The sequence below is a fragment of the Neopsephotus bourkii genome, unplaced genomic scaffold (genome assembly GCF_033783945.1).
Source record: "Neopsephotus bourkii isolate Nb327-2 ecotype Australia unplaced genomic scaffold, CSIRO-AGI_Nbou_v1 NB_409, whole genome shotgun sequence".
Lineage (NCBI taxonomy): Eukaryota > Metazoa > Chordata > Aves > Psittaciformes > Psittacidae > Neopsephotus > Neopsephotus bourkii.
Genome location: NW_026900913.1, coordinates 177,878 through 202,798, shown reverse-complemented (window position 1 = coordinate 202,798; position 24,921 = coordinate 177,878). Strand labels below are relative to the sequence as shown.

At 62.3% G+C, this 24,921-nt stretch overlaps 2 protein-coding genes across 2 annotated transcripts; both read right to left on the bottom strand.

The window, feature by feature from the left end:
* Positions 1-379: 379 nt before the first annotated feature.
* Positions 380-11,345, bottom strand: SSH3 (slingshot protein phosphatase 3). Its single transcript, XM_061349344.1, has 14 exons — positions 11,265-11,345; positions 10,579-10,616; positions 9,146-9,307; positions 7,275-7,393; positions 7,132-7,203; positions 6,960-7,025; positions 4,950-5,138; positions 3,944-4,037; positions 3,735-3,863; positions 3,616-3,662; positions 2,580-2,726; positions 1,646-1,846; positions 643-859; positions 380-517 (listed from the first exon to the last, which is right to left on the bottom strand). Exons 3-14 carry the CDS (start codon positions 9,296-9,298, stop codon positions 380-382), a joined length of 1,572 nt encoding a protein of 523 aa, XP_061205328.1. The 5' UTR covers positions 9,299-9,307; positions 10,579-10,616; positions 11,265-11,345.
* A 1,872-nt stretch (positions 11,346-13,217) lies between these two features.
* ANKRD13D (ankyrin repeat domain 13D) lies at positions 13,218-24,863 on the bottom strand. The gene is made up of 15 exons (XM_061349352.1): positions 24,696-24,863; positions 21,076-21,211; positions 20,334-20,458; positions 18,780-18,825; positions 18,547-18,690; positions 17,016-17,205; positions 16,802-16,868; positions 16,645-16,726; positions 15,935-15,996; positions 15,715-15,845; positions 14,772-14,929; positions 14,567-14,698; positions 13,782-13,945; positions 13,615-13,694; positions 13,218-13,488 (listed from the first exon to the last, which is right to left on the bottom strand). Exons 1-15 carry the CDS (start codon positions 24,783-24,785, stop codon positions 13,221-13,223), a joined length of 1,875 nt encoding a protein of 624 aa, XP_061205336.1. The 5' UTR covers positions 24,786-24,863; the 3' UTR covers positions 13,218-13,220.
* Positions 24,864-24,921: the final 58 nt, after the last annotated feature.

Genomic DNA, 24,921 nt, shown 5'->3' with positions numbered 1-24,921 from the left:
CCCGCGGCGCGGCCTAGGCCGCTAGGCCTCTGTCAAGCCTGCACCCGGTTGCGTAGCAACCCGGAAGGTGCTCTAAGCCAGTCTCCGCGCAAGGGATGCCGGGAGCTGTAGTCGGCTCCCCGCTTCCCCCTCCACATAAGATGGCGGCGGCGCTTCGCGGTACCGGAGGTGCCGGTTCCCGGTGCCCCGCCGGCCTTGGACGCTGTCCCGGGCATCAGGCAGGCCCGGGCCGGCCGGTTCCGCTCTTTATTGTCAGTGCTGGTGCAGGGCGGGCAGCAGGGCCCCGCGCCGGCCTCCGCCACCCGCAGTAGTGTGAAAGGAGGGGGCGTGGCCATGGATAAGCCCAGCCCCTTCGCAGTGATTGGAGGAGAGCTCTGCCTTAGTCGTCGGTGCGCGCGGCCATGGGCGGAGCCTCCCTCCTCGGGGGCGTGGTCACCTCAGGGGGCGGGGCCTCCGTCGAGGCTGGCCTGGCGCGGCACCCGGCGCGGGCGGGACGAGGGTCGAGGTTGGGGCGATGCTGCCGGGGGGGACCCCCCTGAACCCGCCGGTGCCTCCGCAGAAGCGAACACCTATGGGGAGGTCAGGGGGGGCTCAGGCAGTGCCGCAGCCCCGCTGCTTGCACCCCCCGGTCCCTGCACTCACCTCCTCGCAGAGCGGCTCCTCAGGGGGCTCCATCTGGCTGATGCTCCTCATGACGGCGCACAGGGAGATGCGGGGCCGAGGGGAGGCCCCCAGCACCCCCGGCACTGTCACGTCCTCAAGGGGCTGCGGGGATGGGGCTGCGCCGCCCTCGTCCCCTTGGGGCTGCGGCTGGGGCTGGGGCTCGGCCACCCTGGGCTCCCACATGGTGCTGTGACGGCTGCCGCACACCCGCCCGTCACCCCCTGACCGGGCCCCCTCCGCAGCGGCAACGCGGGGGGTCCCACAGACTCCGCCCACCCCGTGATGCATGCCCCGCCCACCCGGTGTGAAGGGGCGTGGTCAAAAGAGGCTTCATTCACCACACTTATCGCTATGGACAAGGGGGCGTGGTCACACCAGACCACGCCCCTTGTTACCAAAGAAGGAGTAGTCACGATACACTCTCCAGCCTAAGGGGCGTGGTTACAACAGACCACGCCCTCTCACTGTTAAAGGAGGCGTGGCCACGACTGTCCACACCTTTCCTGTCCTAAAGGGGCGTGGCCACTCCACTGCCTCCTCATATACAAAGGGGGCGTGGCCACACAAGACCCCATCCTTCCAATCCAAAGGGGGGCACGGTCAAAGTTGACCCCAACCTCTCATACTGAAGGGTTTATACCCCATATATCTATATATACCCATATATACCCATATCTATATATATATCTAGATATCCCATATCTATATATGGGATATATACCCATCTATATCTATATATAGAGATATATGGGATATATACCCATATATATGCCTCTACATCCCACCTATCCCCAAAGAGGGCGTGGCCTCATCAGACCCCGCCCCCTCATACATGATTGGACATAGCACCAGAAGGCCCAGTACCCTCCCTCCCCAAGGGGGCATGGCCGCATAGATCCCCGCCTTTTCCTTAGCAAAAGGGGGCGTGGTCTCATCACGCCCCACCCCTGAGGGGGGCGTGTCCCCCCTCGGCCCCACCCACCTGGCGCTCAGGATGCCCTGGTAGAAGTCGAGCTGCCGCATGAAGCCGGGGTTGGGCATGGCGCCGGGCCGGCAGTGCCGTACGTGCCGCAGCGCCCGCTCCAGGGGCCACCCGAACTCCTTCATGGCGTACGCCAGCACCGTGGCTGCCGAGCGGCTCAGCCCCATGCGGCAGTGAACCAGTGCCCGGCCCCCGCTGGCCCTGCGGTGTGCACCCATGGACACTGAGTGCGTGGGGGCACCCGTTGCCACCGGGGCACAGCATGGCACTGGGGGCCCCCTGCTCCATGGTTCCCATATCCCGAGTGCTCCCCATGTCCCAGGGACCTTGTTCCCAATGGGTCCCATGTTCCCAGAGCTCCCATTGTCCCCAGGGACCTTGTTCCCAATGGTTCCCATGTTCCCAGAGCTCCCCATGACCCAGGGGACCTTGTTCCCAATGGGTCCCATGTTCCCAGAGCTCCCATTGTCCCCAGGGACCCTGCACCCAATGGTTCCCATCTTCCCAGAGCTCCCATTGTCCCCAGAGACCTTGTTCCCAATGGTTCCCATGTTCCCAGAGCTCCCATTGTCCCAGGGGACCTTGTTCCCAATGGGTCCCATGTTCCCAGTGCTTCCCATGTCCCCAGGTACCTTGTTCCCAATGGTTCCCTTGTCCCCAGGGACACTGTGCCCCACAGTCCCCATGTCCCCATGTCTCCCCACATTCCCATAGGCCCCAATGGGAGATCACCCCATCTCCAGTGCTCCCAGTGTCCCCAGTGCTCTCCATGCCTACCAGCACCTCAGTCACCAAGACACCTCCCGCAGATACCCCCATCCATGTTGTGTTCCCTTCACCCTGCCCCTCCTCTAACCCCTGTCCCCCCATGCCCCCCACATCCTGGAACCCCCACATTGCCCCTGTGCCCCAGGGCTGCCCTGGCCCCACTGACCGGACACGGGAGAGGAAGAGGAAGGTGTCGTTCCAGTGGGGCAGGAGCTGGGCCGTCTCCTCATCGTACACCCGCACGTTCATGTAGGTGAACAGCGCCGGGAAGAAGTTGTCGATCTCCCGCGCCACGTTCAGGATGTGGGTGACCCTGGGGCAGCACGAACAGGGGGGTCTGCCTGTGCTCCACATCCACCCCACTGCGGTGCCATAGACCTCCTGCACCCACCCTGCCAAGTGTTCCATGAGGACCTCACATCCATCCCAATGGGTGCCCTACAGGGACCCCTTCGACCACCCCAATGGGTGTCGCAGGATGATCAGATGGCCGACCCAATGGGTGCCCTGCAAAGACCCCATGATCAACTGAGTGGGTGCCCTACAAAGACCCTATCATCAACCCAGTGAGTGCCCTACAAAGACCCCATGATCAACCCAATGGGTGCCCTACAAAGACTCCATGATCAACCCAATGGGTGCCCTACAAAGACTCCATGATCAACCCAATGGGTGCCCTACAAAGACTCCATGATCAAACCAATGGGTGCCCTACAAAGACTCCATGATCAACCCAATGGGTGCCTTACAAAGACCCCATGATCAACCCAATGGGTGCCTTACAAAGACCCCATGATCAACCCAATGGGTGTCTTACAAAGACCCCATGATCAACCCAATGGGTGCCTTACAAAGACCCCATGATGAACCCAATGGGTGCCCAAAACAGACCATTCCTATCTCAATAAGTGCCTTACAAAGACACCTTCAGTACTCCAATGGGTGCCCTACTAAGACCCTGTGCCCACTCCAATGGGTCCCCCATGATGACACAACACCCATCCAAATGGGTGCCCTACAAGACCCCATGTCCATCCCCATGCCTGTCCTGCAATGACCCCATATCCACCCATCAGCATCCCATGATGACCCCATACCTGCACCACCGTAACACTCCAGATGACCCCATGCCACCCCACTGAGCCACCCCCCGATCTCCCTATGCCCACCCCACCACTGTACCCCAATGACCCCGCACTCACCGGTTCTGCTGCAGCTCCTCCAAGTTGGCCGCGTTCCATTCAGATCCCTGCATGGTGGCAGTGGTGAGCCCTGGGGACGAGCCCTGCCCGCCCTTACCACCGTGCCCAACCTTGCCCACCAGGTAGAGGTGAGGGAACACACGGGAGGGCCGGTCCATCTGCGCCAGCACCAGCAGCATCTCGTTGTCGATGAAGTCCTTGTGCTGGGCCAGGCTGTGCCCCGTGCGCCGCTCCAGCTCCTCCCGGACCTGGGGACCACCATGGGGTGATGGATGCTCCTGCCCCTGCCTGCGGACCAGGCTCTTGGCCCCTGTCTGGGGTCACCCACCTCCTTGGAGGTGACGCTCTCCAGGTCGGCGCTGGCCATCACGTCCCGGAGCAGTGCCCGCACTGTCTGCTCCGACAGCTCCGGTGCCCCTGGCCTGGCATTGGTGTCACCACATCACCGACCGATGGCCATGGCACTGCCCTGAGCAGGCCCCGCCTCCTCTGGACACAAGCCCCGCCTCCTCATGACCATACAAGGAGGAAAGCTCCACCCACTTACTTTAAACCCCGCCCCATTGGACACACCCCAGTCCCAAGGCCCTCCCCTAAACACAAACCCCACCTCCTCATGACCATTAAAGGGCATAAGATCCACCCACTTTCTTTCAACCCTGCCCCACTGGCCACACACCAACCCCAAGCCCCTCCCGTAAACACAATCCCCGCCTATTTATTCACACCCCAAGGGTTCAAGCTCCACCCACTTCATCAAACCCCTCCCCACTGGCCAGTCCCCGATCTCAAACCCCGACCTTATACACAAGCCACGCCTCCTCACTGCCATCAAAGGTTTGAAGCTCCACCCACTTCCTTTAAACCCCTCCCCATTGGTCACACCCTGGTTTTAAACCCCTCCTCCTTATGCCCATAGAAAGCGTGGAAGCTCCACCCACTTCCTTTAAACCCTGCCCCATTGGTCACACCCTGGTTTTAAACCCCTCCTCCTTATGCCCATATAAAGCGTGGAAGCTCCACCCACTCCTTTAAACCCCACCCCATTGGTCACACCCTGATTTAAAACCCCTCCTCCTTATGCCCATACAAAGCATGGAAGCTCCACCCACTCCTTTAAACCATACCCCATTGGCCACACCCTGTTGCTAAGCCCCGCCCCTAAACACGCGAGTCCCGCCTCCTTATTGACATAAAAGACCTGGATCTCCACTCACTTCCTATAAGCCCCTCCCCATTGGCCACACTCCTCTCCCAAACCCCACCTCCTCCACCCTTTAGCCCCGCCTCCCTCCGCAAGCACAGCGCTGATTGGCCCGGTGGGCGGAGCTTACCGGCGGGGGGGCGGGGACGCGGGCCGCACGGACTCCAGCCCGGCCATGGCGCTCCACTCGTTGAGGCAGCTCTGCTCCGAGCCCAGCGCCGCCGCGTACCCCCGGGCCCAGCCCAGCGCCGCCCCGCCGGGGATGTGCCCCCCTCGGGACGCGTCCTCGCAGGCGCGGTGCAGCTCCTGCAGCACGGCCCTGCCACAGCGCCTCACACCGCACCCCCCCCGCACCGCATGGGGGGGCCCGGGGGGCCTCAACCCTCCCCACACCCCCCCCGTTCCGTGCCCTGCGTGTACCCGCTGCAGTGCCCACACCATCACCCCCTCACCGTGGTGGTACCCATGCGCCCTGCCCAATGGGATGCCCATATCCCTCCTGAACACAGTGGTACCCATGTGCCCTGCCCACAGGGATGCCCATATCCCCCCTGAACACAGTGGTACCCATGTGCCCTGCCCACAGGGATGCCCATATCCCTCCTGAACACAGTGGTACCCATGTGCCCTGCCCACAGGGATGCCCATATCCCCCCTGAACACAGTGGTACCCATGTGCCCTGCCCACAGGGATGCCCATATCCCCCCTGAACACAGTGGTACCCATGCGCCCTGCCCACAGGGATGCCCATATCCCCCCTGAACACAGTGGTACCCATGTGCCCTGCCCACAGGGATGCCCATATCCCCCCTGAACACAGTGGTACCCATGTGCCCTGCCCACAGGGATGCCCATATCCCCCCTGAACACAGTGGTACCCATGCCCCCCCACAACCCAACCCCAACACAACCACCCTGCCCACAGGGATGCCCATATCCCCCCTGAACACAGTGGTACCCATGTGCCCTGCCCACAGGGATGCCCATATCTCCCCTGAACACAGTGGTACCCATGTGCCCTGCCCACAGTGATGCCCATATCCCCCCTGAACACAGTGGTACCCATGTGCCCTGCCCACAGGGATGCCCATATCCCCCCTGAACACAGTGGTACCCATGCGCCCTGCCCACAGGGATGCCCATATCCCCTCTGAACACAGTGGTACCTATGTCCCCTGCCCACAGGGGTACCCGCAGGGGTGCCCTTGTCCCCCCCCAGTGCTCGTGGTGGTGAGCACATCCCCTTAATATGGTGGTACCCCCATCCCGTGCCCATTGGGAGGCCCGTATCCTCTCTGATATGATGGTACCCACATCCCATGCCCATAGGGATGATCATATCCCCCTGAATATGGTGGTACCCAGATCCCATGCCCCTTGGGAAGCCTGTATCCTCTCTGATATGGTGGTACCCACATCCCATGCCCACAGGGATGATCATATCCCCCTGAATGTGGTGGTACCCCATACCGTGCCCCTTGGGAAGCCTGTATCCTCTCTGATATGGTGGTACCCACATCCCATGCCCATAGGGATGATCATATCCCCCTGAATATGGTGATATCCATGTCCCGTTCCCCCTGGGAGGCCCATATCCTCTCTGATATGGTGGTACCCACATCCCATGCCCATAGGGATGATCATATCCCCCTGAATATGGTGGTACCCACGACCCATGCCCATTGGGAGGCCCGTATCCTCTCTGATATGGTGGTACCCACATCCCATGCCCATAGGGATGATCATATCCCCCTGAATATGGTGGTACCCCCATCCCATGCCCCTTGGGAGGCCCATATCCTCTCTGATATGATGGTACCCCCATCCCATGCCCCTTGGGAGGCCCATATCCTCTCTGATATGGTGGTACCCACATCCCACACCCATAGGGATGATCTCATCCCCCTGCATATGGTGATACAGACGTCATGCCCATGGGAATGCCCATATTCCAGCTGAGCACTGTGGGATCCATACCCAGTGCCCACAACCTTCCCATGACCATAGTGGCGACCACATCCCCCGTGACCATGGTGGAACCCACATCCCGTACCCATGCGGATGCCCACCCTGAGCACGGTGCTGCCCACGTTCCACGCCCATGGCAGCGCCCACATAATCCCATGTGGGGTCACTCACCACATGGTCTGCACAGAGATGGGCTTGAAGATGCGGGTCTCTCCCCCTGACGTCACGCTGAACCCTCTGAGCACCATGGGGAGACACAGGGAGGGTACCAAGGGGGTCACCCCAACCCCCTCCCACCCCTTTATCCACCTTCCACTGCCCCCCCCCCCCCAATTCCCCTTACCCATCGCCATCGAGGAAGACCTGGGTGTCGCTCCAGAGGGGCAGCACCATGCCCAGGGTGCAGCGGGATGCCCTGGGGCAGGCAGAGGTGAGGGGATGCAGCCGCCCCCCCACCCCAGGTACCCCCCCTAGCGCCCCACTCACCCCTCATGGGCAAAGTCCACCCCCAGCAGCGCCGCCTCCCCCTGGGCCCCCGCCTCCTCGGGCCGCACCACCAGCAGGTACCGCACCCGCCGCGGCCGCGCCGACTCCAACCGCACCGCCTGCAAGGATGGGCTCAGGGGGGGCTCCTGCACTGCGGGATCTGCCCCCGGGTGCCCCCGGTGTCCCCAGTGCGCTGCAGGGCAGGCTGGGCTGTAGCCGTCCCCTTCCATCCCTGTCTCCAGCCTGTGCTCAGCCCGTGCTGTTGTATCTCCATCCTGTCTGTCCCATCTCCATCCATATCCCACACCCGTCCCCATGCCCATCCCTTCTCCCCTCGTCCCATCCTGTACCATCCCTGTCACATCCCTGTCCCCATCCCATCCTGTCCCATCACACGACATCCCCATCCTATCCTCACCTTTTATTCCATCCCATCTCATCCCATCCTGTCCCATCACATGACATCCCCATCCTATCCTTACCTTTTATTCCATCCCATCTCATCCCATCCTGTCCCATCCATATCCTATTCCCATTCCAATACTGTCCCCATCCCAATCCTGTCCCATCACACGACATCCCCATCCTATCCTCACCTTTTATTCCATCCCATCTCATCCCATCCTGTCCCATCCATATCCTATTCCCATTCCAATACTGTCCCCATCCCAATCCTGTCCCATCACACGACATCCCCATCCTATCCTTACCTTTTATTCCATCCCATCTCATCCCATCCTGTCCCATCCATATCCTATTCCCATTCCAATACTGTCCCCATCCCAATCCTGTCCCATCACACGACATCCCCATCCTATCCTCACCTTTTATTCCATCCCATCTCATCCCATCCTGTCCCATCACATGACATCCCCATCCTATCCTCACCTTTTATTCCATCCCATCTCATCCCATCCTGTCCCATCACACGACATCCCCATCCTATCCTCACCTTTTATTCCATCCCATCTCATCCCATCCATATCCTATTCCCATTCCAATACTCTCCCTATCCCAATCCTGTCCCATCAAATGACACCCCCATCCTATCCTCAACTTTATCCAACCCCATCCCATCCTGTTCCATCCATATCCCATTCCCACTCCCATACTGTCCCCACCTCTGTCCCCATCCCCATTCTGTCCCACCCCCATATGTCCTCATTCCAGTCCTGTCCTGGCCCATGCCATTCCCATCCTATCCCCACACTCATCTCATGCCACCTCATACCATCCTGCCTCATCCATATCCCATTTCCATCCCCATCTTTTCCTTACCTTTATCCCATCCCATCCCATCCCATCCCATCCCATCCTGTCCCATCCATATCCCATTCCCACTCCCATACTGTCCCCACCCCGTCCCCATCCCCATTTTGTCCCACCCCCATACGGCCCCCATCCTCATCCCATCCATATCTCATTCTCCTTCCCATCCTGCCCCCATCACCATTCTGTCCATCCCAATCCTGCTCTGTCCCATGCTATCCCCATCCCCATTGCATCCCATCCATATCCAGTTCCCCTGTTCCATCCCCATCCTGCCCCCATCCTCATCCCATCCATATCTCATTCTCCTTCCCATCCTGTCCCATCCATATCCCATTCCCACTCCCATACTGTCCCCACCCCTGACCCCATCCCCATTTTGTCCCACCCCCATCCTGCCCCCATCCTCATCCCATTCCCCTCCTCATCCCATCCCCATCACCATTCTGTCCATCCCAATCCTGCTCTGTCCCATGCCATCCCTATCCCCATTGCATCCCACCCATACCCAGTTCCCATCCCCATTCTATTCTCACCCTTGTCCCCATCCCCACCCATAGCCCATCCCCATCCCTATCCCACCCCTGTTATCCCATTCCCACCAGCCGGATGGCGTCCTGAGGCCGCAGCAGCTGCATCATGAGCTGGAGGTGCTGCTCCTGCTGCCCCTGGGCCAGGCTGGGGGGCTCGGCCGGGGGGGACTCAGCCGGGGGGTGCTCCTCAGCAGGCAGCAGCAGAGCGGCCCCTTTGACCATGACAAAGCTCTGCCTGGGGGGCAGAAGCTCCTCAGTGGGATGTGGGACCCACAGCATGGCCCTCATGGATGGGGGGCCCCCCAAAACACTTCCCCAAGGGGGAGATAGCTGGGGTACCATAGTGGGGGGGATGCTCCTATCTGTATCCCTGTATCCCATGGCCCTCATGGATGGGGGCCCCCCAAAACACTTCCCCAAGGGGGAGAGAGCTGGGGTACCATGGGGGGGGGATGCTCCTATCTGTATCCCTGTATCCCATGGCCCTCATGGATGGGGGGCCCCCAAAACACTTCCCCAAGGGGGAGAGAGCTGGGGCACCATGGGGGGGGGGATGCTCCTATCTGTATCCCTGTATCCCATGGCCCTCATGGATGGGGGCCCCCAAAACACTTCCCCAAGGGGGAGAGAGCTGGGGCACCATGGGGGGGGGATGCTCCTATCTGTATCCCTGTATCCCATGGCCCTCATGGATGGGGGCCCCCAAAACACTTCCCCAAGGGGGAGAGAGCTGGGGTACCATGGGGGGGGATGCTCCTATCTGTATCCCTGTATCCCATGGCCCTCATGGATGGGGGCCCCCAAACACTTCCCCAAGGGGGAGAGAGCTGGGGTACCATGGGGGTGGGATGCTCCTATCTGTATCCCTGTATCCCATGGCCCTCATGGATGGGGGCCCCCAAAACACTTCCCCAAGGGGGAGAGAGCTGGGGCACCATGAGGGGGGGATGCTCCTATCTGTATCCCTGTATCCCATGGCCCTCATGGATGGGGGCCCCCCAAAACACTTCCCCAATGGGGAGAGAGCTGGGGTACCATGGGGGGGATGCTCCTATCTGTGTCCCTGTATCCCATGGCCCTCATGGATGGGGGCCCCCCAAAACACTTCCCCAGGGAGAGAGCTGGGGTACCATGGGGGGGGATGCTCCTATCTGTATCCCTGTATCCCATGGCCCTCATGGATGGGGGCCCCCCAAAACACTTCCCCAAGGGGGAGAGAGCTGGGGCACCATGGGGGGGGATGCTCCTATCTGTATCCCTGTATCCCATGGCCCTCATGGATGGGGGCCCCCCAAAACACTTCCCCAAGGGGGAGAGAGCTGGGGTACCATAGTGGGGGGGATGCTCCTATCTGTATCCCTGTATCCCATGGCCCTCATGGATGGGGGCCCCCCAAAACACTTCCCCAAGGGGGAGAGAGCTGGGGCACCATGGGGGGGGGGATGCTCCTATCTGTATCCCTGTACCCCATGTCCCCCATTCAGGGGACATCCCCTTCTCACCGCCGCTGCAGTTGGCCACGTCTGGGTGCATCTTCCTCCTGCAACGCAATGGGGGGGTGGCAATGTCCCCATAAGGGAGTGTGACCCCGGGGGCACAGGTCATGCGTGGGGGGTCAGCAACCCCCCCCCCCCCAACACATCCCACTGGGGACCAGTGACCCCCTGCAACCCCCAACCAGCAGCACGGGAGGCATTGGTTGGGACTCATTAGGGAGCATGGGAGCCATGGGGGGGTCCCATTAGGGAGGCAGATCAGCTCTGGGATGGCGGGGGGGGGGGGTCCTGTCCCTGTGCTCCCCCCTGTTTGGGTGCTGTAGGATGACTCAATAAGGCCCAATGGGAACTGAAAGGGGGAGGACGGGAGCACCGGGAAGCATCGGGACACCGAAGCTCCTGGGAGCACTGGGGAGCAGCTGGGGTCACCCCCCCACCGCCCCATAGCCCCTTAACTACAGAGCAGCCCCACCGGGAGCAGAGGAACCCCCCCATGTGCTGGGAATCACCCCCGGTAACGTCCCACCGGGGGCGGCCGCGATCAGCCCGTCCCGGGAGGCACCGGAGCGGACTCAAATCCTTCCCCCCCCCGCTCCACACCGCGTTGGGACACCCCGAACCCCCCCCCCCCCCATCCCAGCGCTGGTACCGGATCCGCGCTCCCCCCGCTCCCGTCCCCGTCCCGCACTCACCGCCGAGCCCCCGCCGGACCCCGCCGCCCGCCGCACCGTCACCAGCGCCATGCCCCGCGCACCAGGAAGCGCCGCCGCCGCCGCTGCCCCGCCCGGACGGGAACGGGAACGGGAACGGGCACGGCGCCGGGCACGGAGCGGGATTTGCCCCCCTTAGCATCAGCCCCAGTCCCGGTACCACCGGACTGGCACCGGTACCACCCTTATGGTACCCCCTGCATCATCACCGCCCCCCAGCGCTGGTACCACCGGACTGGCACCGGTACCACCCTTATGGTACCCCCTGCATCATCACCGCCCCCCAGCGCTGGTACCACCGGACTGGCACCGGTACCACCCTTATGGTACCCCCTGCATCATCACCGCCCCCCAGCGCTGGTACCACCGGACTGGCACCGGTACCACCCTTATGGTACCCCCTGCATCATCACCGCCCCCCAGCGCTGGTACCACCGGACTGGCACCGGTACCACCCTTATGGTACCCCCTGCATCATCACCGCCCCCCAGCCTGGTACCACCGGACTGGCACCGTACCACCCTTATGGTACCCCCTGCATCATCACCGCCCCCCAGCGCTGGTACCACCGGACTGGCACCGGTACCACCCTTATGGTACCCCCTGCATCATCACCGCCTCCCAGCGCTGGTACCACCGGACTGGCACCGGTACCACCCTTATGGTACCCCCTGCATCATCACCGCCTCCAGCGCTGGTACCACCGGACTGGCACCGGTACCACCCTTACGGTACCCCCTGCATCATCACCGCCCCCCAGTGCTGGTACCACCGGACTGGCACCAGTACCATCCTTATGGTACCCCCTGCATCATCACCGCCTCCCAGTGCTGGTACCACCGGACTGGCACCGGTACCACCCTTATGGTACCCCCTGCATCATCACCGCCCCCCAGCGCTGGTACCACCGGAGCGGGAACCCCCAAACTGCCCTACCGGGGACCCGGCCCCTGAGACCCCGCAGGATTCACCCTCTGGCACATAGGATCCCAGTACCTGGGACCCCCCCCGTTCCCAGAGCCCCTCACCCTGGCATTGGGGCTCTACTGGTTGTGCCCCCCTGGGTGCCAGCACACCCTGACCCCCTCCTTCAACCCTATGCTCTCTCAATCCCACCCCCGAGTGGAACACCCCATCCCACCCCAAACTGGACCCCTGTTACCTTAGGACCCCCCCCCCAAGCCCCTTGTCATTCCATGGCTCAGCACTGGGTCTCCAGGAATTACACATGGAATGTAATATACCCAGGGCAGAGAATGGGGGCACTAGGGCAAGATTTTGGGGGGGGGGGGCGAGGGGGAAGAAAATCCCATGGGATCCCCCCAGTTCCCCCCCCCATGCCATTCTTCCCACAGGCTCTGCCCCCTTCTCCCCCCCACCACAGTCAGCACACACATGTATATATATATATGTATATATGTATATGTACATACAAGGGCCCCCCACTGCCCCCCAAGGGATGAGGCCTGGGGGTTCCCTGCCCGTCCCCCCAGCACCCAACCCTGGGGTGCCTTTAAAGGGGCTCAGCCACATCCCACGGGGCCCCCCAGCTCCATCCTGCCCCCCTCCATGGGATCAATGTACAACACTGAAGACAAGGGGGGGGCCCTAGGGTGAAGGTCCTGGGGATAAGGGTATCCCTTGGGTAGGGCGGGGGGTCCCAGATCAGGGTGCCTGGGCTGAGATTTGAGGACCCCTCGGTTGTGGGTCCTGGGGGTAGAAGGATCCCTGGATCAATGCCCCCCATGTGGGAGCTATGCCCTCATCCGGAAGGGGTCCCGCCATGGGGATGCCCCCGCGGCACTGGCCATGCCCGAGTTGGGGTGTCCCCATGCGGGGTGATGCCCACACCAGGGTGACCCCACGCCTGATGCCATCCGGGTGCCCCCCCCACCCCACGTGGGTCACCCCCTCTCCCACGCAGAGCACCCCCGGGCTCTACTTGTCGGTGAGGGACAGCCGCAGGATGCGCTGCAGCTCCTCCTCCTCCTCCCGCCGGCGCCGCTCCCGCTCCTCCTGCTCCCGCTCCGACAGCGCCATGGCCAAGCGCAGCTGCTCCGCGAAGCTGCCGTAACCGGGGGGCACCGCGGGGCCGCTGCCATCCCCGCCGCCACCACCGGCACCGGCACCGGCACCGGGGGGGGTCCCGGCGGGCAGGGGCTCGGTGCTGGGGCCCGCCTGCAGCAGCATGCTCTCCTGTAGGGCCCTGCGCGGAGCGCCAGTGAGGCCACGCCCCCACCGCCTGCCCAACACGTGCTATTACCCGCCCCTGGGGTGGGCGGGGCATCCCTTAAGCCACGCCCCCTCACTCCCCAAGCGGGCGGAGCCTCACCGCTCAAGCTGCAGCTCCTCGTCATAGGGCGGCGGGTCGCTGCCCGGGCGGGTATTGGTCAGCGCCTCCCAGATCGTCACCTGTGGGCAGGGCTTGCGTGAGAAGGGAGGCGTGGTTGGCTCCCCGCGAGGGGCGGGGCTTGGCGCGGGGTGGGGGCGTGGCCTCGCCTGGTCGGTCTCGGTGCCGGCGTCGAGCAGGCTCTGCTGGATGGCGAACTGCAGGAGGTCGTCGTCCTCGTCGCGCAGGGGCTCGCTGCGCCCCGCGCCCAGCACCGTGTACCCCGCGGGCACCTCGAACACCCCCGCCTCCACCTCGCACGGGAAGGGCCAGCCTGCGGCGGGGTGCGGGGTGAGCACCCCCGGGCACCCCGTGCCCATGGCACCCCCCGTGCCCATGGCACCCAATGGCATCGCATGGCACCCCACGGCCCTGGCACCCTGGGTTACCCCGTGGCACACTACCCCCACAGCTCCCCTAGAGCACACCATGGTATCCCGCAGCACCCCGTGATGTCCTATGGTGTCCAGTGGTACCCCATGGCATCCCACAGCAACCCACACCCACAGCACCCTGTGATGTCCTATGGTGTCCAATGGTACCCCATGGCATCCCACGGCACCCAGCACCATCCTGCTGCTCCCTGCATCCATGGCACCCCATGGCATCCCACAGCAACCCACACCCACAGCACCCCGTGATGTCCTATGGCACCCCATGGCATCCCACAGCACCCTGTGGCATCCCACACCCATGATAACCCATGGCATCCCATGGCACCCTGTGACATCCCACAGCACCTCACACCCATGGGCACCCTGTTCCCCTGAGCACCCTGCACCCCACGACCACATCACCCTGTACCCAGCATCCCCCCCAGACCCCTCATCCTGAGCACCCCCAGCACCCATCCCCATGGACATCCTGGTGGTACCCAGGGCACCCCCATCCTCACCTCTGTTTCCGGGGGGCTGGGTACCGGGGGGCTGCGGGGGGGCGCACACCCGCACGGAGCCCAGGGGTTGGTCGCACCCACAGAGGTTGCTGAAGGTGATGCGGGCGTTGAGCACGTGGAACAGGGGGATCTCTGGGGACACACACATGGGGGTCACTGTCCCCATCCCATTGCAAGCCCTGCCCCACAGGAGCCCCCTCCGCACCGATCTTGACGGGGAAGCCGGGGGGCAGCTTGAGGGTGATGAAGTCCCGCAGCTTGGCGAAGTGCGCGTTGGAGATGGCCATGAGGTCGATGATGGGGGTCACCTGCTCCGCCAGTGACAGCGGGTGCTGCTCGCACAGCCACAGCGTCGCCTTGAACCTGCGGGCACCGTGGGGCAGGGGGGAACCCGGTAGGGATGTGGGGCAGGGGCACTCACAGCACCCCCATAGGGTGATGATGTGGTTGTGGGACCCATCACCCTTGCCATGGTCCTGATACCCAGTGCTGTACCCATGGGATCCATCACCCTTGCCATGGTTCTGGCACCCAGTGCCGGGCCCATGGGATCCATCTGCACCCCAATGGGTCAAGGCACCCAGTGCTGGGCCCATGAGATCCATCAGCACCCCAATGGGTGCTGGCACCCAGTGTTGTGCCCATGGGATCCATCAGCACCCCAATGGGTCCTGATACCCAGTGCTGTGTCCATGGGATCCATCAGCACCCCAGTGGGTCCTGGCACCCAGTGCTGTACCCATGGGATCCATCAGCACCCCAATGGGTCCTGGCACCCAATGCTGTGCCCATGGGATCCATCTGCATCCCAATGGGTCCTGGCACCCAGTGCTGTGCCCATGGGATCCATCAGCACCCCAATGGATGCTGGCACCCAGTGCTGTGCCCATGGGATCCATCAGCACCCCAATGGGTCCTGGCACCCAGTGTTGTGCCCATGGGATCCATCAGCACCCCAATGGGTCCTGGCACCCAGTGTTGTGCCCATGGGATCCATCTGCACCCCAATGGGTTCTACCACCCAGTGCCAAGTTCTTGGGACCCATCAGCACCCCAATGGGTCCTTGCAGCCAGCGCCCCATCCCTTGCACCCCATCACCACCCCAATGGGTTCTGACCCCATCCCTGTGCCCTGGTGCTGGCCTCACCTCTGCACCTTGCTGGACATCTCAATGGGGCGCCCGATGTTGCGGGTCTCCAGGTCGAAGTGGGGGTCGAAGTACTCCTCGGGGGTGATGGCTGTGGGGTTGGTGGGGCTGGCGGCCTGCAGCACGGGCGCCTGGGGGGGCACGGGCACTGCTCAGCCATGGAAGGGGGACCCCAGCACATGGGGGTGCCCCCAGGGACCCCCCCAGCCCGGTCACTCACCCCATTGTGGGTGCTGTGCTGCTGCGCGATGCCCAGGAAGGAGTGGAAGGGGGTCTTGGAGCCTGGATGGGGGGAGAGAGGGGGTTAAGCATGGGCAGGGGGCACAGCACCCCATGGCTGCCCCGGCTGCTGTGGGGCTCACCCCGCATGGGGTCCTATGCAGAGGGTGCCATACTCAATGGGTGACACCTTGCACCCATGGAGACCCATGTGTGATGGGAGACACCCAGCACCCATGATGTGCCAAGCACACCCCACACATTGCTCCATTCACCATGAGTCACATCCAGCACCCACAGCATCCCACACCTGATGAGTGTCCTATGCCCTAGGGGTTACCCTCAGCACCTATGGTGACCCACATGTGATGGGTGACACCCTGCACCAATGGTGACCCACATGTGGTGGGTCCCATCCCACAGCATCCCACAAATGACAGCTCACCCCCAGCACCCACAGTGTCCCATGACTGATGGGTGACATCCCAAACCTGACGGGTGACCCCCAGCACCCCACACCCCATGGGTGACACTCTGCACCCATTGTGTCCCAAACCCGATGGGTCACATTCCACACATCGTCCCATGTCCCATGGGTGGCACCCTACAGCACTCCCATTATGCCCCCAGGAAAGGGGCGGTCCCACTGCAGCCCCGCTCCCTGATTGGCTGCTGGTGATGCTGCTCTCCCTGATTGGCCGCTGCTCTCACCTTTGCTGCGGGACTTGTCCTGGTCGGAGAGATGCTCGGTCCTGGTCTTGGTGACCAGCTCCACGTTACTGGCGCTGTACACCTGAGATGGGGACAGGATCAGCGCCCCATTGCCCCCCCCATGTCCCCATTGCCCCCCCTATATCCCTGTGCCCACCTTGGCCTCGTAGCCGCTCACCACCTCCATCTTCTCCGAGCGCCAGCCCCAGATCCCAGACTTGTTCCTGCCACGGAGGAAGCTCCCCATGTCCCGCTCATCCTCTTGCACCAGCGTTTCCTTCCCCTTCCCCTTCTCACCCCCGGCCCCATGCCGTGCGCTCCTGCCCCACACCTCAGCACCGCCATGGGCCGCTCTGGGGCTGCCATCCCACCTCTCGAAGGCGATGTTCCTGGTGTCGAGGTGCGTGGAGACGATGGGGGACGTCAGCCGCCCGGCCACGTGCTCCTCGGAGGGCTGCATGGCCGCCAGCAGCAGGTCAGGCTCGTGTAGGGCCAGCGCCAGTGTCTCTGTGTAGACCACTTGCTTGTCGTGGTCCACCTCCATCACCACCGCTCCTTCATCTGGGCATGGTGGGACATGGGTCAGTGACTGCCATTGGCACCCCATCCCAACACCCCTAGAACGGGGGGGGTCAATGGGTTTGGGGGTGTCTTGGAGGTCTGGGGGGGAGCTGAAGGGTCCTGGTAGGTGTGGGTTGAGATGGAAGAAGTGGGGTTCCCAAGAGGTTCCTATTGGGGATCTAAGGTCCTTATCCTACCCATTGTAGTATATGGGTATATATGGTATATACTACGCATTGTAGTATATGGGTATATATATACTGTATGGGCCATATACCACCCATTGTAGTATATGGCCCATATATGACCCATTGTGGTATATGGGTATATATGGTATAAACTACCCATTGCAGTATACGGGTATATATATATATGGTCCATATACCACCCATTGTAGTATATGGCCCATATATACCCATATGTATATGGGTATATATGGTATATACTACCCATCGTAGCATATGGTCCATACACTACCCATTGTAGTATATGGACGTATATGGTATGTAGTACCCATTGTAGTTTATGGTCCTTATCCTACCTATTGTATATGGGTATATATGGTATATACTACCCATTGTAATATATGGGTATCTATGGTATATACTACCCGTTGTACTATATGGTCCTTATCCTACCCATTGTATATGGGTATATATGGTATATACTGCCCATTGTAGTACATGGTATATACTGCCCATTGTAGTACATGGTCCATACACTACCCATTGTGGTATATGGACACATATGGTATATACTGCCCATTGTAGTATATGGTCCATACACTACCCATTGTGGTATATGGACGCATATGGTATATACTACCCGTTGTAGTATATGGGCACCTATGGTATATACTACCTTTTGTACTACATGGTCCTTACCCTACCCATTGTATATGGGTATCTATGGTATATACTACCTGTTGTACTATATGGTCCTTATCCTACCCATTGTATATGGGTATATATGGTATGTACTGCCCATGGTAGTATATGGTCCATACACTACCCATTGTAGTATATGGACACATATGGTATATACTACTGGTTGTAGTATATGGTCCTTATCCTATGCACTGTATATGGGTAAGTATGGTATATACTGCCCATTGTAATATATGGTCTGTAGTATATGGGTTCTCAGGTGTCACCAGAGCATCCCTGCGGGGCACCCCAACACCCTAAAACTGGGCTCACTGCATTTAGGGGGCTCCTGGTAGGTGTTCACTGAGGGGGTCCCTATAATGCAGGAGAATGGGGGCTCCCACAAGGTCCCTATTGCCCCCCTGGGGTCCTTATGGGGTGTGTGGGTCCCGGCGGGTCCCCGTGGGGCTCTGACCTTCCCCCTTGAAGATGTAGCTGCGGCGCCCGCGCTGCCAGGTCATGTGCTCGAAGCCCAGGAGCGTCGTGTCCACGCGCAGGCTCTCGCCGCGCTTCCACACGCGGTACACGTCACTGGGACACACCTTGGACACCAGCGGCACTGCGGCACGCGCCGGCGCCCCATCAGTGCCACGGCACCATGGGGGTGATGGGGGTGATGGGGGTACCCCCATGGCGGCCCCTGCTCACCCCAGCTGGTGAATTCCCACTTCATCTCCACGTAGAAGTCGGATGCCTGGAAGGGATGGAGCGAGCGTTGGGGTACTGGGGGTGCCTCATGGGGTCGTTGGGGATGGGGAGGCTGCGGCAGGGGGTGGGGTCTTAGGTGGGGATCCCGGTGTTCCTGACCAGTCCAGTCTCTTCCAGTGCTCCCAGTCCTGTGTGTTCCCAGTCTCCCCTATTGTTCCCAATCCCTCCAGAGCTCCTAGTCCCCAGTGCTCCCAGTCCACCCCAATGCTCTCAGTCTCCCCTAGTGTTCCCAGTCCCTCCAGTGCTCCTAGTCCCCAGTGCTCCCAGTCCACCCCAATGCTCCCAGTCTCCCCTATTGTTCCCAGTCCCTCCAGTGCTCCTAGTCCCCAGTGCTCCCAGTCCACCCCAATGCTCCCAGTCTCCCCTTTTGTTCCCAGTCCCTCCAGTGCTCCTAGTCCCCAGTGCTCCCAGTCCACCCCAATGCTCCCAGTCTCCCCTAGTGTTCCCAGTCCCTCCAGTGCTCCCAGTACCCAGTGCCCCCAGTCTCTTCCAATGTTCCCAATCCTCTCAGTCTCCACAGTGCTTCCAGTCACCTCCAGTGATCCTGAGCATCCCAGTCTCCCCTGGTGCTCCCAGACTCTTCCAATGCTCCCAGTCCTCTCAGTCTCCCCTAGTGTTCCCAGTCCCTCCAGTGTTCCTAGTCCCCAGTGCTCCCAGTCCACCCCAATGCTCCCAGTCTCCACTAGTGTTCCCAATCCCTTCAGTGCTCCTAGTCCCCAGTGCTCCCAGTGCACCCCAGTGCTCACAGTCTCCCCTAGTGTTCCCAGTCCCTCCAGTGCTCCCAGTCCCCAGTGCCCCCAGTCTCTTCCAATGCTCCCAGTCCTCCCAGTCTCCCCTATTGTTCCCAGTCCCTCCAGTGCTCCTAGTTCCCAGTGCTCCCAGTCCAACCCAATGCTCCCAGTCTCCCCTAGTGTTCCCAGTCCCTCCAGTGCTCCCAGTCTCTTCCAATGTTCCCAGTCCTCCCAGTCTCCCCTAGTGTTCCCAGTCCCTCCAGTGCTCCCAGTCCCCAGTGCCCCCAGTCTCTTCCAATGCTCCCAGTCCTCCCAGTCTCCCCTATTGTTCCCAGTCCCTCCAGTGCTCCTAGTCCCCAGTGCTCCCAGTCGACCCCAATGCTCCCAGTCTCCCCTAGTGTTCCCAGTCCCTCCAGTGCTCCTAGACCCCAGTGCCCCCAGTCTCTTCCAATGCTCCCAGTGCTCCCAGTCTCCCCTAGTGTTCCCAGTCCCCCCAGTGCTCCCAGTACCCAGTGCCCCCAGTCTCATCCAATGCTTCCAGTCCAACCGAGTGCTCCCAGTCTCTCCTAGTGTTCCCAGTCCCTCCAGTGCTCCCAGTCCCCAGTGCCCCCAGTCTCTTCCAATGCTCCCACTCCTCCCACCCCATCCCAGTGCTCCAAACCCCCCCAGCTCATCCCAGTGCTCCCCGCAGAGAGCCGGGATTAACCCGGGGCTCCCTGTGCCAGCAGCAGGACCAGGGGTACCCCCCCCCCCCGTTGCTCACCCTCCTCAGCTTGCTGAGCAGCTCGGGGATGCCGGCCAGGCGCCGCGTCGCCCGCTGGTAGTCCCGGTACTGCAGCACGAGCTGCACCATCTCGGGGTCCCCGGTGCTCACGGCCTCCTGCAGCACTGGGGGGGGCACAAGCAGAGGGATGGGGTCAAGGATGGGGATACCCCCCCCCCCCCACCCGCATCCCTCCCAGCATCCCCCCGCAGAGGGATGGGGTCAAGGATGGGGATCCCCCCCCCCCCCCACCCGCATCCCTCCCAGCATCCCCCCGCAGAGGGATGGGGTCAAGGATGGGGATCCCCCCCCCCCACACCTGCATCCCTCCCAGCATCCCCCCGCAGAGTGATGGGGTCAGGGATGGGGATCCCCCTCCCCCCCCACCTGCATCCCTCCCAGCATCCCCCCGCAGAGGGATGGGGTCAGGGATGGGGATACCCCCCCCCACACCCGCATCCCTCCCAGCATCATCCCTCCCAGCATCCCCCCGCAGAGGGAGTGGGGGATGGGGACCCCCCCCCCACCCGCATCCCTCCCAGCATCCCCCCGCAGAGTGATGGGGTCAGGGATGGGGATACCCCCCCCCCCCACCCGCATCCCTCCCAGCATCCCCCCGCAGAGGGATGGGGTCAGGGATGGGGATCCCCCCCCCCCCACCCGCATCCCTCCCCCCGCAGAGGGATGGGTCAGGGATGGGGATCCCCCCCCAACCCCCCCCCCGGGATCCCCCCCCCGGTACCGGTCCAGCCGCCGGCGTTCTCCCGGCCCACGTTGGCGTTGTGCCGCAGCAGCACCCGCACCGACTCCAGGTGCCCCAGCGCCACCGCCAGCTCCAGCGGCGTCCGGCCCCGCGGGTCCGGCAGCTCCACATCGTGCTGGGGACGGGAGCGGGAGCCGTGTCCCCAACCCGGGTCACACAATCCGGTATCACCCATCCCGGTACCACCCATCCCAGTATCGCCCATCCCAGTATCACCCATCCCGGTATCACCCATCCCAGTATCATCCATCCCGGTACCACCCATCCCAGTATCACCCATCCCCGTATCACCCATCCCAGTATCACCCATCCCGGTATCACCCATCCCGGTATCACCCATCCCGGTATCACCCATCCCGGTATCACCCATCCCGGTATCACCCATCCCGGTATCACCCATCCCGGTATCACCCATCCCAGTATCACCCATCCCGGTATCACCCATCCCAGTATCACCCATCCCGGTATCACCCATCCCGGTATCACCCATCCCAGTATCACCCATCCCAGTATCACCCAACCTGGGTCACCCATCCCAGTATCACCCAACCCGGTATCACCCATCCCAGTATCACCCATCCCGGTATCACCCATCCCAGTATCACCCATCCCAGTATCACCCATCCCGGTATCACCCATCCCAGGTCACCCATCCCGGTATCACCCATCCCAGGTCACCCATTCCAGTATCACCCATCCCAGTATCACCCATCCTGGTATCACCCATCCCGGTATCACCCATCCCGGTATCACCCATCCTGCTATCACCCATCCCAGTATCACCCATCCCAGTATCACCCATCCCGGTATCACCCATCCCAGTATCACCCATCCTGCTATCACCCATCCCAGTATCACCCATGTCCCCATCCCATGGCCCCCCCATCACCAGTACCGTGTCTCCCATGTCCCCATCCCATGGTTCTCCTGTCATCAGTACCAGTATCTCCCATGTCCCCATCCCTGCATCACCTGTGTCACCATTCCTGCAGCACCCATGTCTCCATCCCACATCTCCCATGTCCCCAGCACCCATGTCCCCATCCTGTGTCATCCTTTTCCCAATCCCATGGCACCCATGTCCTCAGTCCCCATTCCCACATCACCCATGGACCCATCCTGCAGCACCCATGGACCCATCCTGCATCACCCATGTCCCCATCCCGTGTCACCCGTGTCCCCATTCCCACATCACCCGTGGACCCATCCTGCAGCACCCATGTCTCCATCCCACATCTCCCATGTCCCCAGCACCCATGTCCCCATCCTGTGTCATCCTTTTCCCAATCCCATGGCACCCATGTCCTCAGTCCCCATTCCCACATCACCCATGGACCCATCCTGCATCATCCATGGACCCATCCTGCATCACCCATGGACCCATCCTGCATCACCCATGGACCCATCCTGCATCATCCATGGACCCATCCCACATCACCCATGGACCCATCCTGCATCACCCATGGACCCATCCCGCATCACCCATGGACCCATCCTGCATCACCCATGGACCCATCCTGCATCACCCATGGACCCATCCTGCATCACCCATGGACCCATCCCACATCTCCCATGTCCCCAGCACCCATGTCCCCATCCCTGCGGCACCCATGTCCCCATCCCGTGTCACCCGTGTCCCCATTCCATGTCACCTGTGTCCCCATTCCATGTCTCTATCCCATGTCCCCCATGTCCCCCTCCCACATCACCCATGTCCCCATCCCGTGTCCCCATCCTGCATCACCCGGGTCCCCATCCCAAGGCACCCATGACCCCAGGCCCACATCCCAACGTGATCAAGACCCAGTGTCCCCCCACTCCCAGCTCCCCTCCATCTCCAGTGCTCCCAGTTCCCTGCCCCAACCCTCAGTGCTCCCAGTACCGCAGAGCCCCCAGTCTCTCTCTACCTCCAGAGCTCCTAACCCAGTATCCTAACCCCAGTGCTCCCAGTTGCTTTCAGCCCCCTGGCACTGCCATCCCCTAGGATCCCAGTCCTCCCAGTCCCACCCGGTATTCCAGATCCTCCCAGCATCCCCTTACTGCCCCTGGTTCCCCCAGTACCCCCAGTCCCTCCAGTGCTCCCAGTCCTCTCAGTCTCCCCCAGTCCTCCCAATCTTCCCAGTACATCCAATGCTCCCAGTGCCCCCCAGTCCTCCCAGTGCCCCCTGTCCCCCTTGCCTGCAGCTCCCCCAGTCCTCCCAGCTCCCTGTAATGCTCCTGGTCCACCCCAGTGCCCCCAGTCCCCTGCACCCGCAGCATTCCCAGTCCCCTGTAATGCTCCAGTTCTCCCAGTGCCCCCAGTCCCCTGTGCCCGCAGCTCCCCCAGTCCTCCCAGTCTCTCCCAGTGCTCCGAATCCTCCCAGTACCTCCAATGCTCCCAGCTCCCCCTCCAGTCCTCCCAGTGCCCCCAGTCCCCTGCACCCGCAGCTCCCCCAGTCCCCTCAGTTCCTTGCAGTGCTCCCAGTCCCCTGCACCCGCAGCATTCCCAGTCCCGTGTAATGCTCCCAGTGCTCCCAGTCCTCCCAGTCCCCTGCACCCGCAGCTCCCCCAGTCCCCTCAGTTCCTTGCAGTGCTCCCAGTCCTCCCAGTGCCCCCAGTTCCCTGCACCCACAGCTTCCCCAGTCCCCTGTAATGCTCTCAGTCCTCCCAGTGCCCCCAGTCCCCTGCACCCGCAGCTCCCCCAGTCCCCCCAGTCCCTTGCAGTGCTCCCAGTCCTCCCAGTGCTCCCAGTCCCCTGCACCCGCAGCATTCCCAGTTCCCTGTAATGCTCCCGGTCCCCCCCAGTGTTCCCAGTCCCCTGCACCCGCAGCATTCCCAGTTCCCTCTAATACTCCCAGTCCTCCCAGTGCTCCCAGTCCCCTGCACCCGCAGCTCCCCCAGTCCCTGTAATGCTCCCAGTCCTCCCAGTGCCCCCAGTCCCCTGCACCCGCATCATTCCCAGTTCCCTGTAATGTTCCCAGTCCTCCCAGTGCCCCCAGTCCCCTGCACCCGCAGCATTCCCAGTTCCCTGTAATGCTCCCAGTCCTCCCAGTGCCCCCAGTCCCCTGCACCCGCAGCATTCCCAGTCCCTGTAATGCTCCCAGTCCTCCCAGTGCCCCCAGTCCCCTGCACCCGCAGCTCCCCCAGTCCCCCCAGTCCCTTGCAGTGCTCCCAGTCCTCCCAGTGCTCCCAGTCCCCTGCACCCGCAGCATTCCCAGTGCCTGTAATGCTCCCAGTCCTCCCAGTGCCCCCAGTCCCCTCCGCCCGCATCATTCCCAGTTCCCTGTAATGCTCCCAGTCCTCCCAGTGCCCCCAGTCCCCTGCACCCGCAGCATTCCCAGTTCCCTGTAATGCTCCCAGTGCCCTGCAGTGCTCCCAGTCCCTGCACCCACAGCATTCCCAGTTCCCTCTAATACTCCCAGTGCCCTCCAGTGCCCCCAGTCCCCTCCGCCCGCAGCCTCCCCAGTGCCCGCAGTCCCCGGTAGCGCTCCCGGTCCCTCCAGCTCCCGCAGTTCCCCGTTGTGCCCAATCCCCCCCTCCCCTCCTCCATCCCCTCCCTCGGTGGGGGGGGGGGCTCGGTCCCGGTGCGGGTGCGGGCGCGGGCGCGGGCCGGGTCCCACCGTGCCGGAGCGGAGGGCGCTGTCCAGCGCCTGGTGCCGGTTGTGCCAGACGAGGCGGTGCAGCGGGAACGTGTGCGCGGCTCCCGCCATCCCCGCACCATGTCCCCGGGCGGACGGGGCCGCAGCGCCGGGGCCTGCCCGCAATGGCTGCGCGCGGGGGCGGCGGCGGCGGCGGCAGCGCAACAGCGGCGGCGCGGGGCGGGGCCGGCACCGGGCACCAGGGGCG